This window comes from Xiphophorus hellerii, chromosome 18 (genome assembly GCF_003331165.1).
Source record: "Xiphophorus hellerii strain 12219 chromosome 18, Xiphophorus_hellerii-4.1, whole genome shotgun sequence".
Taxonomy (NCBI): domain Eukaryota; kingdom Metazoa; phylum Chordata; class Actinopteri; order Cyprinodontiformes; family Poeciliidae; genus Xiphophorus; species Xiphophorus hellerii.
In genome coordinates, this window is record NC_045689.1 from 16,747,284 (window position 1) to 16,762,117 (window position 14,834).

Genomic DNA, 14,834 nt, shown 5'->3' on the forward strand with positions numbered 1-14,834 from the left:
AAAACAGATGAATTGAGCTTTATGACATGGTGCATTATCCTACTGCAAGACACTATCAGAAGATGAGTAAACTGTGGTTGTAAAAGAGTGAACAAGGCTAGCAGCAATTGATGAATCTAGCAAGGCTAGCACCACTAGCTCGAACTGTTGATTAAAGCCAACATGGATCAATGATTTCATATTGCTTCTCCCAAATGCTGACCCTACTATGTAAATGTTGGTGTTGAAATTGAGACTTATCAGACCAGGCAATGTTTTTCGAATCTGTCATTGGAAATCTGTCCAATTTTGATGAGCTAGTGCAGATGGAAGACTCAATAAGCACCAAAAACAATTCCTGTTGATATGTAGCCTGAACAAAGATGTTTTATCAACTACAACCATCTTTCAAAGTCATTTCTGCACCAGTAGGTATCCCAAAGTAGACATCTTTTCAGTTTTCAATTCTCCATTACAATGTGTTTGGACCTCAATGTGTTTTTGATGTCTATTCAAAAATAATTGCTCAGAGGCATATGTGTAGCCTTGGTAAGTTAGCTGTCTTTCAGCCACACTACATATAAGCTATGTGTATTACTATAGCAAATGGGAACTTAAAGACGTTATCCAACAAGTTGCATTTTTTTCCTCAGATGGAGCGCAAGGAGACCAAGTGCGATTACTGTGGTGTAAGCTACCTGACTTTATATGAGAATCATCAGCTCCAAAGTCAATTGGCTCAGTTAGAGGCTGAGCTCCAGGAATGGAAGGAGACTGCCCAGAGAGAAAAGGCCCAACTGGAGGCTCGGGAGCTGAACAGGCTGGAACAGGAGAGGGAGCTTCAGGCACAAGCTGAAGTCAGGGAGAAAACCACCAGAGAGGAGCTGGAGAAAAGGTACCAGAACATGACGAAAATGCGAAAAGATGAGTTTGAAGCAATATCTCATAGAATGAGGCGTAAGATGGTAGCAGATCTTCAAAAAATCATTGAAGAGAAAGAAAAACAGCTTAGAAGGGAACTTGGAGACTTGATGGTGGAGAAACTAAGAAAGCAGAGGGAAGAACTGAAGAAGAGTGCTGAGGAGAGAGAAACTGTTCTGAGGACTGACCTTCAGAAGGCCAAGGAAATTTCAGAGAACCTGAGAAAAAACCTTCATGAACTCAGAAAGAGGTGAGTTTTGTTAACATTTTCTTACTTCTGTTATGTTTTATGATCACCTATGCCTGACTTCAAAAGGACAGTCACCATGTTTTGGTGATAAAACACATATACAAAGAAATTGGTAGTGTCTAACGTAATATTTGGTATATGTATGAAAAAGGTTCTAAAAACATCTGGTTTCATTTTATCCATGGATGTTTTTTTTCCCTTTATTTAGCTTAAAGGTAAGGAAAATATTTGCCATTAGTGTTTTTTGCTCACTGAATCAGTTGGCCGCTTTCACAAAACATTGTTAAGCCATGCATGAGATGTCTTCAGTATTTATCAGTATTACTGCTTCACATATACTAATGGCAACCAGACAGTTGTAGAACTAGAAATTTTAAACAATCAGTGTTATGCCAGTTTACTTTTATCAAGAACCAGATGTAAGTTCAATTCCCATTGGTAAAACTAAATTCGTTCGGGTTCATTGCTTGGCTGTTAAGCACTGTGATATACGTTCACGATCCTAATATGAACTAGTTTTAATTCATTTATCAATATTTGTAGGAAATAAAGTAGAAAATAAGTTTACTGATTATATCATTGTAAGCAAATTGAGTTTGAAATTTTGATGTTAATTTCTAAATTTCTCAGCAAAGCTGATGTTTCTCTTGTAGAAAATCTCGATTCTTATGCATCAAAGTCACTGTTGCAGTCCAACAAAAAGGTCCTGGGTTGGAAACCCTGCCTTTTCTGCATGTAGTTTGCATGTTCTCTCCCCAGTCGTGTGGGTTTTCTTTGGATACTCCACCTTCCTCCTACAGTCCAAATACTTGAACGTGATGTTAGTTGGTCTTTCTCAATTTGCCCTCAGCTTTGAGTGTGTGCAAGGATAATTGTTTGTCCTGTTCGTCTCTGTGTTGGTCTGGGATGGTCCACCTCTCACCTTAATGACCTCTGGAGATAAACACCAGACCCCCCATGAACTTTGAAGGATGTAAGACAATGGATGGACAGATGGTTTAGCCAAAACAGCAAGAAGGCTGCAACTCTGCAGTCTTCCTCTGATTGCTTTGGAAACAGTTGTATGCAAGAGATGTCTGATGAGTTTTATGTAGTTTTTCTGAAATGCTGTGTCAGTCTTATGCAAAATGTACACCTTCCAAAAGGTTCCGCTTTTGTTTTGTTAGTCTTTAAAATATTTCCCCAATCATTATCAATCAATATTTCCCAATCAAAATCATTGTGATTTTTTTTTGGGAAATATTGTTTTTGGTCAGTAGTGATTTTAACCTGGGAACTCCCATTAATTGATTGGCCCAGAGCTGGAGCTGGAGAGGCTTGTCTTTGTTGGCATATCACAGACACAATTCTCAATAAACCCAGAATGTATGTAAGTGATGAAGAGGCATATTTTTAAAGATCTGTAGAGGTGCTTAGTAGACTTATCAAGTTCCTGAAGAAGAGCCAGCACTAAACTTCAAATATTTTTAATTAAATGCTCTAGTTATAATCAGAAATGTTGTCATATCTGCAGTCATACACAGCATCTTGTAGGTTCCAAGAAGGCATTCTTCAGGTGTCACCTGAAATACCACAGATGATTACTTCTACCATGACCTTTAGACTTTTTTAAATTCTCCTGCCCACACCCATTTTAGCAGGAACACTTTCTCTATGCGCTCTGTTCAGTGTGAGACTTCAGTATGTGTGGCAAGGGTTAGGGTTTAAAGAAAATCATTTGTTTCATAACATTTCTTTTTCGTTTACTTTTTTTTTTTACAACTATCATTAACTCTACTCTTCTACTTTGGATTTTATATTACTATAAAGCAGTAAATGGAAAAATGTGCGCAAGTCTTTCTTGGTTAACTTGTTTTCTTCAAAAGATATTTTCTTTTCTCAAAGTTAGAACCTACTGTGGCTGGAAATAGAGTGGGAGTGGGTGAGATTTTAATGCAAGTCACATCAGCTGTAACCATACTAACAGCAGGCCTACAGGGATTTTTCTATTGTTGTGTGACATTGCTATGAAAACTAAAATTAATCCACTGGATTTTCTAGTCTTTACTGTTAGGAGTGCTCTAAATAGATTTTGGCATGCTGTGTTTGCAGGTGACACATTTTTTTGTTTTGTATAATTAGAGGTTTGCAGAACAGGCTCTGAGCAGTTTGCTACACTGTGAGGTAAACCTTGTGTGCTCCAATACCTCAGTTAGTTGTAAAATCTGAATATTACAGCAGCAGATATGTTTTGGGTCATATTTTTTTGTTTTTATAAGCACGGCATGCAACTTTTAATCTAAAAGATTTTTAGATAATATATTCTGTTTAAAACACACTTTGTACAGTTTCTAGAGGAATCATAATTTTAGTATAGCCTAAAATTAGGCTCATCCATATGAATTGAAATTTCACAAAACAAATCATAGCATTGTTTCTACATGTAGAAAATGAATAAATGTGATGTTTTTTTAACTCTTACAAAATTTCAAAGCTTTGAATTTCGATACTTTGATGTATAATGCTGATGCTGTCTTTGTCACTTGAACGTTTTAATCATTTATAATTAATAATTTTTTGACAGATTTAGTGAAACTGTTCTTACTATGCATGCTTTACAATTGTAGTATTTACTTTAAAGTAAATCCATCAATTCAAGATTGTCTCAAACTATTCGATCATCATCTTCAAGGACAGGAAACTTTATTAGTTCAAATCAGGCTAATTTGTTCTTCGATTGTTTTAATTCCTCACCTACTAAAGTAATGTATACAGGAAGCACAACAGTCTCAGTACTTTTACTTCCTGTTCCTGGTGGTGTCAGCACAAGACCAAGATCTGGACTCACCTTATTTCTAAAGATGCATGGAAAGGCGTGGCTAGACTTGTGATTGGTACTTCATGTGTAAAACCAAAGCAGACAATTCCTGACTAATATTAATAAGACCATCATGTATTTTGGTGTGATTAAATGCTGACAGTCATAATTTCTAAACAAATCACAATAGCTGATAAGTGCATCTGTTTATGTTTGTGTGTATGAAGGTCACACAAACATTTATTCTCAACATATTAACTTAATTTTTTGTAAAAGGTTTTCACAGATTTTCACCAGAAACTTCACATCTAATAAATAGAATAACTATTTGTGTATGTTTGCACGCCCCAGATTAGGTCATATATCATCTGCACATACACGCCCACCCGCACACGAGCACCCCCACACACTCACTGACAAGTTTTGAATATTTCTTTAATGTCTCTTCAGCGATTTTTAAGTGTTAATAATCAAATAGCAGATGTCTGTGCACAAACAGCCAAAGGCAGTTTAGTTACAGAGAAGAATGCAGGAAATGTTTGCACTTTGTGACTCAGAAATGCTATGAACGGCAGGGGTAATCTAAATGTCTCAAACTGGGCCTCGCTTCTGAAGGCCTTGTCACACAAATTAATGCAGTAATTCCTGCACACAAATCAGCATTGTGAAGTCTCAAATAATAATTTTCATGGGATGATGATAAGATGAAAAACTATAACTAAAAATTATTAGTAATTTGTGAAAATCTGAAATTTCTCATCAGAAAATTATGTGGGAGGTTTATCAGCCATTAGAGCTGCTTGGCACGGATCCATTTTCAGACACATGCCACCAACAGTTGATTAACAAACACACACCGCTAGAGACACAGAAACAGCCTCAACAGTATAAGGATTCAGTTTTTCCTTTCTCTTTTAGAGTTAAGATATTGAATTTGTAATGTCATTTCTGGAAACAATCCTGCATCACTTCTTTTCCCAATTGGACACATGCAATTGTATTAAACTTTCTGCAGCAAGCAGCTAGACTCAGACCAAAGACGGGACTTGAAGTAAAGGTGTTGGCTCTGACTTCGCACCAGTGATATTCACTGTATCAAACATGGCCTGTACAACAATAAAAGTGCTTTGAAAGCGAAACATGCTGCTCTAATCAACACTTTTGTTGCTTTGCTGATTGCATGAAGCGGATGAAGTGTAAAGGTTGAAGAGAACATAACAAGGAACATGAAGAGCACATGTTCTGAAGGACGAATTAAAAGAATCAGCCTGGATCGTTAGCAGATGAGAGAAACAAGGGAGCTGGTGCTGATGTGTTTCTCTGTGCACAACCATCTTTTGGAACATGTCCACCTTAATTTATTTATTTATTTACCAACCAGGAATGTTAAACATTTCCCAAGAGTTTGAATTAATAAAAATAAATCTGCAGTTTTGACTGAAAATCATCATGTTGTATATTTGTAACTAGAGCTTCTGTTTTTTCAACTATGAAGTTCATGACAAATTCCTTATAAAAACACCTTTTCAGGGACTTTGGGGTAACTTAACCTATGCTGTGGAGTGAATTCATTGTGAGACTTATTGAAACTCGTTTTCAATTGCTGCTTTGTGTTGGCAAAGTGATTAAAAAAAGTATTACAGATCCAGTTTTCCAAATGCAGGTTTTTCTGTTTTAGACTTTAATTTCTGGGGTACAGCGTATACATCTCATCAGTTAACTAAAGCTGCACAAAAGATCAAGTTTGAATATTTTTGCAAACAGTAGTAAAATTATTTCTAGTTGCTACAGGAGGAGCAAGACTGAGTCAGTGAATATACTTTCTATAAACAGCCTTGTTCAATATGGTAGCTAAAATGCACACAATAAATAACTCGGGAGAAATGTGTAGGTCCAGGTAAATAATAATATGTTTAGTATCTTGCCCTCTTCTTTTCTGATCATTTCTGACCAATGTTATTAGTGCCACAAAATCTTCTTGAGAAACTATTTAATCTCTAGGAGTCAAGTCACTTAAGCCATTAGCTGAATTTTTCAGACGGTTTAAAGTTTTTATATACTGTTTGTTCAAACCTGCAAAATAAAATTACTGCAAAATTACAATTTACTAGCAATAACAAAATTTAGGCCTGTTAAATACAAATTTTTTAATCCATTTATACTTTCTTACTCCACAAGCAGCACAGAAACCCCTTCATTTAGCTGAATACATTTAGGATAGTTTGGCCCTTTATGGATATTCAGTCCTCATTTTTGTAGAGCTCCTGTAAGCGGGTGCCACAGCTGGTGTTTTTCACCCAGCTGGACGTATGTAATTATCTGTATACAGTAAACTGGTGAACCAGTTCACTCTGACCTAATGTAAGCTGCTTATCTCTCCCTGAAATCTTGTCTCCTCTATGTCTAATGAAAACAAACACGCCAACAAGCACAGTGCTAGCAGTGGTGCTCAGGCCCATAAGGCCTGCTTTGAGTCGGGGGTCAAAGTTCAGGGAAAGATTATATGGCATGACACAATGATGCATCAGAGGCCTATGTAAAATCCCCAAAAAAAGATGCTTACTGTCTGTCACACCCTTTTTTTCTTTCTGTGTTCATTATGGTTATTTAGGAATATGGCAGTTCTTTGTTTTCATTTTTATTATATGGTAAACCATATGTCCTTTTTTTCCTTCTATCATGTCATATATAATTAAATCACATTTGTTTTGATTAGTTAAATGATTACTTGTTTTAAATATGCAAGCATTCTGAATCTTCTGATATTTTTCTGTAACAGTTTTACTGGCACGTTTTGTTAGCCATCTTTATACCGACTTCTGACATGTGTACTTTTCCCAAACATGTTTGCTCATATTTACTGTAATTTTCAAATTTGATCCCATGTTATTCAAAAATAATAACATGTGACATGTCAAAGGGACTCTGACAGGTTTAAATAAATGGGTAATGTTGAAGAACCCGACTGGTAACTCTATAACAAGACGCCCTCCTCATAAACCAGACCTCATTAAAAATGTCACCTGTCATTCGGGGTGTGTGTGTGTGTATTGTGCCGGTAGGCTTCTAGTTTTGGCTATGATAAAGTTATCTACTGCAGTTTGAAGGATCATTGCATATCAATATTTAAAACTTATTAACTTACTAGTTTGGCCTTTTGGTTCCCAGTTCTGTTTGGAGCAAGTGGGTCAGCAAAGTAATTTTCACACACTTTCAGTCTGTGATGCAAGTCCTTAGGAAATCTGTAGCAATTTGTTAATGACGTTAAAGAAGAGGAAGGTAATTCGGACTGCCACAATTAAATAAGTAATAAATTCATTTGACATTAAATTGAAACACAACAACTTTGGAAAAATTGACCTCCCCAGTATGTTCCTCCAATTTCATCCCTGTGAACACCATAGTTTCATTGATTGTGTTTTTTATTCATATTTGGACCACTCCAGAAACATGAAATATAAGCATAATATAAACAATATTATACTCACATGACTTTACAATTGACCTTTGCAGATCACAGAACATTTCTTTAAATTATTAGTTGTGAAACCCAGTACAAAACCTCCCCAAAGGAAGGACAAATTGAGACGTAGTTAGCACAAAATGCCCAATGGCAGACAACTCTTTTTTTGTACCCAATAAAACTTGGGTAACACATGACTCACAGTGGTGAAGGAGTGGAATGAGAATGACACAAAAACGCAGGGCTGGGACATCTAACCAGTAATCTCAATAAATTAATTACAATAAAAAATACATGTTTTAAAACTGATTCATTTAAACACCTTTTTTAATTCCTTCATTTTTAGCTCACTGGTAGCAATGACGCACAAACTCCTGTTCAGCAGGTGATGGTAATGCACCTAAAGTTTGTCAGGCGCAAAGAAGATGTAAGGAGTAAAGAGTATCACAGAAAATCTGCATCAGTGCAAAACATGCTGCTGTGAGGATAGACACCAGAACTGATGTTAGCTGCAATGTTCCTGGTAAAGGTGCAGAGACAAAACAAGTCAGTCTATTTCGGATGTAATTGCTTAAGACAAATAAAGGTCTATTCTATTCTATTCTATTCTATTCTATTCTGTTTAATGATTACAAAGCCCCTTATTGATTAGATTTGATCAGATCCTGCTACATGAAAATAACATATGCAAGTTTGAAATTGAGGTGGCATAAAAGGCATAACATTTTTAATCTGTTTGAATGTGTTCAGAATGTGGATCTTAGTTATTAAATGAAACTTTTCCAAGGTTTAAAACAAAACTGATGTTGTCTGTGTGTGCAACAGAATGATAAGTTATGTTCCATTTTACACCAAAACCAGCACCTGTCTGCTTTTCACAGTTTTCACACAAGGTTACATCAGCTGGGACTGAAATGTAAGGCTTATCACATTCACTTGGTCCTTGGTTCTTTTACTGTGTGAGTAGGGGACAAAGAACAAGAGAGAGTAGTGGGAAGATGGATTTCCTTTTAAAAAGGCATAGAGGTTAAAGAAAAGATCAAGGGGTATGAACAATAAAATATGAAAAAAAAACCTGATAGTATGTGGGCAGACAGCTTCTCTAACTGATGACAGGCTGAAACATATCACGTAGCTTGTGAGCATGCTTGTGGCGTTGAGAGAAGCGTCTGGAAATTTGACACGCATCGCTTATTTCCCCCCAGCTAGCTGGTCACATGCTTGAATCCAACTTCATGTCTTGGTGTGAGTCTGTATATGCCTTCATCTGACTCTGTGGCTATTTCTGTGTGTTTGGGAGCATGCTTACATACACCCACATACACCTGCAGTGGGTAGGATAATTATCCCTGTGCACAGAATCAATCAAAACCAGGCTTGGCAGGTATTAAAGAAGCTGTCATAAAAATGTGCAAGAGAACACACAAAGAGAAACACACACACACACACACACACACATCTGGGATCTGGATTGCAACGCTGATAAGACAGCTCACAGGTGGAAGAGCAGGACTGGATGACAAACAGAAAGGCATCTATTTGTAACAAGGAAGAACTCTGAGGGAAGCGCTACTTGTGGTTTTATTCCAATTTGCAGTTTCCACTAGCTACCTAACAAACAATGATCCAGTCACTACCCTGTTAATTCCCCTCTGTTTGTGTATGTGTTAGGTAATATGTCATGTCTGCTAGGAACTGAGTCGAGCAGCCGTCACAGCCTGCTTGTGAGGTATCAGCAGAAATCCAACTTCAAGTTCATGTTACTGCACTGAACAAACATAGACTCTGTCACACACACAGTCTGAGGGGTGCGCTGGCGTGTGTGTGCATGCGTGCGTGGGGGTGGGCGTGTGCGGGCATGTGTGTGCAGTAAACATTACTGCATGAAAGGAGAGCTCTCCTTGGTGGAGGATCACTGATCAGCTCTAATGGCTCCAGTTTATAGTGGGGTTCATGACAACACAATAAACTGGAACAGTGTTTGAGGTTCTGCGGATTTCTGTGTATATGTGATAGAATAGTCTCTCCTAAACTCAGTCTCACACACAGTAGCACGCATGCACACACACTCAGTAAGCTATCTCATTTGGTAATCGGCAATTATTTGATGAAACAGTAGCATAGCAACCCAAACATACAAATGAAACACAAACAAACATGTTGCGATAGAGAAATGTTAATCAAGAATGACAAGTTGGAAGACAAACGCATTCTCTGACCCCTTGGCTAATTTGGTTAGCTGTTATATGATATTACTCGTACTTTGCGCTTCTGCGTGTGTGTGTTGGTGTGTGTGTGTGTGTGTGTGTGTCGTTGTTGTTTTGATTATCGTTGTTATGGCATCCCTAGGATGGTTACTAGATAACCCAAAAAACAAAAGATACACAAGCAGGTGTCACTGTGCACAACCTCACACACTAAACACATTCATATTAAAGCGTTGCAAGATCTAACAGAAGTACAATAATGTTAGAAACTCCTAAAATATGTTTAAATTTGCACTTATTTTGTGTACATCTGGACATGTACACCAAAATGTACCACTGTATCTTTGCATTGCGTTTTTTGTTTCTTGTTGTCCAACTGAAGCATCCTTCCAAGCTGTTGAGCAAAAACATCCTTAAACCTCGTGTGTATTCATTTTCATTTCAGAAGCTTTACTTTTTTGAAAGTAATCTTTTGAAAGATTTTTATGTCACTACTGACCTTTATTGAACTAGCTGGACAGGAGGAAGCATAGAGAAAGAAGGGGAAGACATGCCTTTGAACTGGGGACAGCTACATTGAGGACCATAGCTTCAGTAAATGCTGCTCCTGCTTTACCACTGAGCTACATGGTGAAGTCATACTGAGAAGACTTGAGATTTGATTCAGATTAAGATTCTTTAACTAAAGACTTGGGACTTGATACTTAACTCTTGCTCTAGTTTTGAGACTTTACTTGGATTCATGCTCTAAAGACTTTAGTCTTGTCTTGGATTTGTGCTCTAATAACTTGAACTTGTATTTTAAAGACTTCACACTTGAGTCAGCCTAGATGAAATAGAACATATCTGATTAGATAGCATTCATTTTATTTGAAAGTTGAATTGAGATTTGGAGAACACTGAAAATAAAGACTTGCAAATATCTCTTAATAACTGAAGCAAAACACTCTTTCCTGAACAGGGAGTATAAATCTAATGTAACAAACGTGTTCCCTGAAACATTAAAAATCAAATAAAAGCAGAAAATTCTAAACAAAGGATTTGGTGCACAAATGTAACTCATCAGAAAAAAAGTGGCTAAAATAGGCAGACAGATTTATCACATCATGAGGTCTTTATTGAGATTAATATAAAAGAACATAATGACATGGAACATTTTGTGCTCACTCACTGGAAATAAACTTGCTGGAGGATGTTAGGTTTGACTTTGTGATTCTGACCTTTCTCCCAAACCGTTGAAATATGTGGAAGGGGGAAAAAAAATACTAAGTCTCTCCTGACACACACACCTGAAAAAACAAAAAATATTTGATTTGGTAGGTCATGGTAACACTGAGGCTGAGATTAGCATTGTTGATGTGAGCTCCTGTCTGTTTGTGTGTGCGTGAGTGTTTATGATGTGTCCTGATGGGACAGTCGACTTGGGCTTCTGGTAGGGGGTACTCCAATCTGACATGCACTCTGGATATGCCCTACCTAGTTATTCCACTGACAGCCACTGCCTGGGGAATAGGAGCTGGAGCTCATGCACGCAAAGCACACGCAGATTCATCTGTAAAATACACAGACACGTAAAATGTGCCTGTACACACGCGAGGCGGATGTGTGTGTTTTCACGCGAGCATTCCCCTCTGGAGCCAGTGTTTTTTCTGATTTTGCTTTGAGCGTGGCTGGTACAGGAGGGTGAACAGTGGGAGTCTGGTCTGCTGTCACTAGAAAAGTCAAAGACATGCCCTCCCATAGACACACTTTTAGCAAGCAAAGAACCGGAAAGTGTCAGAGTGAGCCCTAAATAAGAATCACAAAGGACATCACTCTCATCAATGCACACACACTGAAGCTATAATACATTATTAATTGAAGCAGATTGTTACTTTTAAATATGCTTCCTAGCTGTTTCAAACACACTCATCCGAAAGAATAACAAGTTCACTTCAACACATGCAAGACAGATCCAAATCCCCGAGCTTCATTCTGTCAGAAAGGCTGGTTTATTATTACAGAACATGAACTTTCAATAAGGTCATATCATGACTTCTCGTGTGGTCATAAACAGCAGCTGAAAGTGACTGCTTCATTAGTAAATGGACTTTTAAGCTATAATTCTCTCTGTTCGTGCTTTTTGTTCTCTCTGCAGCCGCAGTGTGCCGATTAGAAAGTCCTAACCCAGGTAGTTCCCTCCTACCGTGTTCATGCCTGTCTGTGTTAACTTTCTGCATGTCCTTGACGGTACAGGCAGTGGAACTGATGTTGTTATTTCAGCCTGGTGAGCAAGACAAGACCATCTGCTTTGCTATATAGATTGCCCGCCATGTATCTGGCAGTTTGCATCGATAGGTTATATTTAACCTATCGCTGAACATTGCCTTGCAGCTCTCAACCTGTGCACAGGTCATACTGCAAATTTCCTGACATAGTTCACTTTGTTGTGGTAACATTTATATAGGTATGCTTCATATCATTAGGGTGTTATTCCTTTTAGATAATAGAAATAAAACTACATTACATGGATATCCCAAGCGTCAGTGTTTTTCAAACAAATATTCTCTATCTAAGTCACATTTTTACATAGGCTTTGACATTTTATTGCATGCTATTTAAGATTTATTTATTATCTTTTGTGAAAGACCTATTTCCTATAAGAAATAAATTGAAAATAATTTCTAAATGTATCAGTGGAATGGAAATAAGGTTTTAGTTAGATTTCCTTTTTTTTTTTTTTAGGTCCATTTAAAGCCTGAGTGAGCACGGATACTTTTGTAAGAAATAATCTCAGACACCCATCTGGACCTACACTTCTTATCATTGTGATAAGTCAAATAAGTTTTCCCTTGTGGCTTACCAATAAATTTATGTTGCATACTTTTTGATGAGACTGTGTTCGATGTTGAGAATGATGTTTGAAAGGAGCAGAAAATCCCCTGCCAAGATTGATATGTCATTCCAGTTGCACTTCCCATGTGAACTTCATGGTTATCATCTATCTGCTGTTAGCGTCTATTTGTCTAGTCTGCTTTGCGTAAGCAGTGGTGCTTATTATGTTTACTCTTTTCTCCATCTTGCTGTCAGGACTTATTTTGTGGCTTCACATGAAGGAACAGAATGTGCTTTTGCTGGTCCAGGTCACACAGTCTCACTTTGCCATGTGAAACTGCTTTTCAAAAATATGTAAGCTTTGATTCTCTGGAAAAGGACATTAAAGCTGATTGTTCACCATATTCTACAGCTACCAGAAAAATGTGAAAGCATAAAAAATAAGGAAATTATGATTGCTCTTTCTTTTGGTTTTTAAATTGGATTAAATATATTTTCATGTGAAGAATGCCCTTTTTTTTTTTTTACAAAAAGAGCCTTCTGAGTCATAACCCTAGTGGATATTTCCTCTAATTACAGACTGAATTGTAATTTTGACAAAAAAAAGAAAACATGTTTTATAAAAATATTTCTAGTGCATGTGTGAATCCTTATTAACAACAGAAAATAGATGTAGTGAGTACTTTTACTGTAAGGATAATTTGTGCAGGAACCTCGGAAATAAGGACAGGTAGCAAGGATCAATTTGCCCTCACTTATCAAAAATAGCTACACTAGTTTGTTAGATTGAAATACCTTTTATTTCAGGACTATGAAAATGTTTTTATTTGAATGAAGAGACAACTCAGACCTTAAGGACAAATACACAACACAATTTCTACTGCAGCTACGACAATAGGCTAGAGAAGAGTCAACAGCCAAACCAGCAAGGTGACTGTCGGTGTTGTTTACCAAATGAGAAAATAATAATTTCACTGCATTGTTTTTTTATTTTTGTCTCCAAATCAAATTGAGATAATGTTTGACTGCAGATGTCATTTGAATATTTTCTTACCTTTCAACTGTCAAATGTGAAACATTAGTTTGAAGTGATCTATTAATGCCAAAAGTCTATTTGGAAATAATCTGTAGATATACAGTACTTACACACATTCATGGGAATAATATTTTGACAGCAATTTCTTTGGTGACAAAGTTGTTTGTGGGCAATGTTATTGGTTCAGAAAAGAAGAAAAACCTTAAACGTTTGCCCAAATGTTGCCAGAATTTGAGTTATAGATTTTGTCCCAGTTAGTCATTCCTGGCTGTGGTGAATTACAGGCAGAGTAAGCTTTCCTCAGTGACCATTTAAACCCCTGGCTAGAGTACCAGCTTCTGAGGTTTTTAAGCTGTTGTCGTCAGAGAACAACTGTTCTACTTCCTCCTCTTTACTATAAAACCACGGGATAAATATTTAATTTATGAATTCAAACTCCTTCTGGAGACTTTGCTATCATTACTTTGGTCTTGGGTGCGTATTGTGTTGAGCGATGATTGGTGCTTCAGAAGCAACACTGGTGCTCTTTGGTAAATGTCACACCTTTAAAGAAAATTTGTTTTCAGTCTAGAGGAATTTTTAAGTTGCCTGGGCCATAACCTTTTACTCATTAATGTCTGAATTATTGGTGTCCATGAGACCAGTTAATAGGATGGATTACCATTGACAGCTGCATTAGCTTGGTTCAGTAGACTTTTGCACACTGCTTAATTTGCTAACGTGTAAATATGCTAGATTTCCAATTTTGCAAGAGTGAGATTAGAAGGAAATTTTGCTATTGACTATTCCCCCCAGATCAATTTCTGTTTATTGTGTCCAAGACACAATTAAAGCTTGGGAGGAAACTCATCTCTTCATATCAGTCACTTATGAGGAACATTTAAATTTTTAATCTCTCCATTTTAACAACACCATCCTTCCATGTGGATCATTAAGATAAATTACCTATAAGTTAATTTCCCCCTTGTGAGAGTTAAGTGATGTTAAGTTCAGTTGAGGTTCTCTAATGAGAATACATTGCTGCTGACACTTCACGTTCACTTCCTCACTTTTCTCTTGTTTTGTTCCTTGACAGGCTGGAGACGGCAGACGACATGAAGGACGAGGCAGAAGAGAAACTTGGAAAAGAGAAGCAAAATGTTGAAACACTCAGGTAAGGATGGTACATAAAAACAGTGCAAGAATAGAAATACAATTTGACGACATGAGGTTGAGAGAGTAGTGTTTGATAAAAACAGCGAGTGTATGTTTTGTAAAAACAACTGGAAATGTCCATCTCTTTTTAAAACCAACACACAAGAAAGGAAACTCTTCTTGGCTATGTGCATATTGGACGGATACTGTACATGGCAGGGAGATGATGTCTG

At 37.1% G+C, this 14,834-nt stretch overlaps 1 protein-coding gene across 1 annotated transcript in view; it reads left to right on the forward strand.

Moving 5' to 3' along the window:
* The first annotated feature begins 632 nt into the window (after window positions 1-632).
* lekr1 (Leucine-, glutamate- and lysine-rich protein 1) overlaps window positions 633-14,834 on the forward strand; it is a 61,348-nt gene continuing 47,146 nt past the window's right edge. The window contains exons 1-2 of the mRNA XM_032545682.1: window positions 633-1,150; window positions 14,543-14,620. Coding sequence (XP_032401573.1) covers window positions 633-1,150; window positions 14,543-14,620 — 596 coding nt within the window. The remainder of the gene's footprint in view (window positions 1,151-14,542; window positions 14,621-14,834) is intronic.